The sequence below is a fragment of the Sinocyclocheilus grahami genome, unplaced genomic scaffold (genome assembly GCF_001515645.1).
Source record: "Sinocyclocheilus grahami isolate Dianchi unplaced genomic scaffold, SAMN03320097.WGS_v1.1 scaffold2693.1, whole genome shotgun sequence".
Lineage (NCBI taxonomy): Eukaryota > Metazoa > Chordata > Actinopteri > Cypriniformes > Cyprinidae > Sinocyclocheilus > Sinocyclocheilus grahami.
The window spans coordinates 12,872-16,682 of NW_015507871.1; the positions used below are offsets into that span (position 1 = coordinate 12,872).

Here is a 3,811-nt window from a genome sequence, read left to right on the forward strand (position 1 = left end):
ATTTAGTCATTTGCATTTAGCTGGTCTCTGCCCTTCTACACATTTTATATTTATATACTTTAAGTGCACTTCTGGTTAGATGCTAACTGCCTTTCATTGGCTCTGAACTCTGCACAACGACACCTGTCCCAACTTTTTTGGAATGTGTAGCTCTCATGAAATCCAAAATGAGCCAATATTTGGCATGACATTTCAAAATGTCTCACTTTCAACATTTGATATGTTATCTATATTCTATTGTGAATAAAATATAAGTTTATGAGATTTGTAAATTATTCCATTCCTTTTTTACTCACAATTTGTACAGTGTCCCAACTTTTTTGGAATTGGGTTTGTAGAATCTAATCTAGAAACGTAAAGTGGATGCAGTGTCAGTCTCCGCTGTGACGGCTGTGCTTCTGCAGGGCGATGACGAGACGGTTCTCCGTCAGTGTTATGAAGGAGTGGAGCGTGAAGGAGAGGTGATCAGGGTGCGAGACACGGTGCTCGTACGGTCCGGACCCCGCAAGAAATCCCTGCCGTACGTGGCCAAGATCTCCGCTCTGTGGGAAGACCCCAGAACAGGTGAAAACGATGAAGAATCGTCATTTAAGTGATGGCTTGTTTTGTCTGCACGCTAAGAAAAGAAAAGAAGCGTTCTCTTAAATACAGATGTGTTCGTTTCTGTCATGTGTTCATGAACACCTTCGTGCAGTTCTTTGCTCGATGTTTAACCTGCTCTTGTTGTTTGTGTAAATGCAATCAATCATTTTTGTTGCGTTAACAGAAACTAGACAGCGAATTTGTGCTGCTCCCAGCATGCTTTGCATGAATCTTATGACATGAAGTGTTATTTTTAGTGTTTTTTTGGGGGTGGAATGACGTAAGTGTTTAATTTGAATGAATGAGATCCTGAGTTGTGTGGCCTGATCTGTGTTGTTTCAGGAGAGCTGATGATGAGTCTGTTCTGGTATTATCGTCCTGAGCACACGCACGGCGGCAGAGATCCCAGCATGCACTGCGAGGTCTGCTCTTATTACATTTAGTCATTCAGCAGATGCTTTTATCCAAAGCAGCTTACAAATCATGACAATAAAAGCAATCAAAACTAACAAAAGAGCAATCATTTTATATATCAATAAATAATAATAATAATAAAAAAGATTTGTTACTGCTGCTCATGCGCAGGGTTAGTGAGAGATGAGAGAGTCACTTTTAAAAGTAACGCATTACAATATTCCGTTACTCTAAAAAAGTAACTAATTGCATTACTTAGTTACTTTTTATGCGTTGTGTTACTTTTGTGTCACATTGTCTCATCTGGCCTGTGTTTGCCTGCTTGTTTTATTATAAGAAGTTGGCAAATGTAAAGCCCTTTCACATTCAGTGAATGAGCCTCAGGCTGAAGGAAATGTAAATCTAAAGTCTTATTAGTTTTCTTGAATTGAATCAGCGGGAAAGACACTGGTTGATAAAATAGAATTAAATACATAAATCATATTTGTCTTAACATATTGAATTATTGCAGGTTTGCATCATATTGTGAGTTTGTATTGATTGTGAGGAGCACTGAATGTGTTTGTGTGCAGTGAGATGAGTAAACACATGTTGATATCTAGTCTAGATCTACAGTAAGATCATGTTCACACACAACACTCTGCACTCACTCCTGATTTCTGTCTCCATGGCAACACCAGAGCTGTCACTCAACACACGGAAACTAAGTAACTCTGATTCTTCTAGATTGAAAGATAATGCGTTACTTTAGTTAGTTGAGCGAGTAATCTGAGTAACGTGTGTTGTTACTGCATCATGCTGTTGCTGGAGTAAATCCGTCTGCTTTCAGAACGAGATCTTCGCCTCTCGTCATCAGGATGAGAACAGCGTGGCCTGCATCGAGGACCGCTGCTACGTTCTGCCGCTGGCACAGTACTGCAGGTCAGACTTGTGTCTTACACACGCAACTGCTGTGCTTTAGTTTTTTATGAGGGCGCCGCTGTCGGGGTGTCACAATATAACTACGTCATCATTAGGGTTGCCAATTAACTTCAGAAATGGAAAATAAAGAACAATTGTGATTCTTTATAAGAAAATAAGGGACAGAATCCGTGTTGGGTCTAACTGGTTACTAAGCAGTAGTTTTCCCTTGATTACTCTTATGTTTTCTGTCATTTAATAACACTTACTTCTTAAGTAATTGAACTCAATACTGTGTACAGACTGTAGAAGATTCATATACAATACAGCAGTGGATTTAACATAAAAATGTAAAGTCTAACTTTAAAATGCATGCTTTTAGCTACCCTTCTCACTTTAAACACTTTGGCGAGTTGATAAGAATATTGGTAACACTTTAGTGTCCAATTCTCACTATTTTTTTTTCCACAAATTTTTTAAGAGATTTAAAAATGTTTGCTGCACTGTTAAAACAAAATGCTACTCGTATAAAATTGCCTTGTACAAATATTAAATGGAACGATAAAATAACGTTATTAACTGGTTAATGGCCATTTCAAATTTTCGATCGGAACTATAACAGTGTATTTTTTTTCTGTTCCTGTCCAAATATCGTTCGTTTCCGGTTTTGTTTTCGTCCCTTGAAGCGGTTCAGAGCCCTGGGAAGCAGTAGTTCGCAGTATGTTGAGTGAGAACTGGACTCTAATCTAAAGAGTGAGCAGAATAACTGATGTAGTTCCTTGAAAGAATTAAAAGAAGCGTTTCATGTCTATCCTTGCATCATTAACTCGTCCAGATTGATACAGGATTTAGAAAGTAACTAGTAATTAATTACCTTTTTAGAGTAACTTACTCAACACTGCCTACACGTTTTTTTAAATGTACATTTGAAGAGTTTATTTGCAAACACGGATAACTCCATTTTTTGACATTGATTTTGATTTTGATTTTTTTTATCATGTAATCATGTTTTTATTGTGTTAGTTAGCTGTATTTTTGAACCTAATCAAAATAACCCAACTACAGTTTGATTGAGATTAATTGGAATGCACAATGTTTGTTTTTGCAAATGAACTCTTCATTTTCTCTCTATTTAACAGCATTAACTTACAATCTATGTTGTTAAAGCGCTATATAAATAAAGGTGGCGTGTGATGTCACAGATTTTGTGCCTTGCTGAAGCGGTGCTCGGAGGGCGTGTCCGACCACGCCCCGCTGATGCCCCGCCCATCCGACAGCGCTGGCCCCGCCCACCGCCTGGTTCCCGATGGCGTGGATCCGCGGCTGGTGTATCTGTGCAGACACGTCTACGACTTCCGCTTCGGACGCATCCTCAAGAACCCGCAGTGAAGCTTTCCTCCTCCTCCTCCTCCTCCTCGCTGAAGCTTTGTCACGCACACTGGACTGTCACACTGCTGAGAGACGATGAAGAAGCTCCAGAGGATCCAGAATGCTTTCAGAAAATATCTCACAAGATCAAGACTAGATCTCCGCAGATCCAGATTAAAGGTCCGTTCACACTAATGTCGATATAACCATAACTATAATAACTACTACAACACAACTACAACTATGACAGCACAGATGATCTATATGTGTCCCTGCAGCACAAAAGCAGTGTTAAGTCGCTGGGGGATATTTGTAGCAATAGCCAACAATACATTGTTTGGGTCAAAATTATAGATTTCTCTTTTATGCCAAAAATCATTAGGATATTAAGTAAAGATCATGTTCCATGAAGATATTTAGTAAATGTCCTACCGTAAATATATCAAAACTTAATGTGTGATTAGTAATATGCATTGCTAAGAACTTCATTTGGACAACTTTAAAGATGATTTTCTCAATATTTAGATTTTTTTGCACCCTCAGATTC

The 3,811-nt window shown here is 38.7% G+C and overlaps 1 protein-coding gene across 1 annotated transcript in view; it reads left to right on the top strand.

Annotated features, from left to right (window-relative positions):
- Positions 1 to 3,585, top strand: part of LOC107575530 (bromo adjacent homology domain-containing 1 protein-like) — a 12,940-nt gene extending 9,355 nt beyond the window's left edge. Inside the window, exons 4-7 of the mRNA XM_016261892.1 lie at positions 405 to 564; positions 925 to 1,004; positions 1,826 to 1,917; positions 3,099 to 3,585. Of these exons, the coding sequence (XP_016117378.1) occupies positions 405 to 564; positions 925 to 1,004; positions 1,826 to 1,917; positions 3,099 to 3,285 (519 nt within the window). The 3' untranslated portion in view covers positions 3,286 to 3,585. The remainder of the gene's footprint in view (positions 1 to 404; positions 565 to 924; positions 1,005 to 1,825; positions 1,918 to 3,098) is intronic.
- The last annotated feature ends 226 nt before the right edge of the window (positions 3,586 to 3,811 follow it).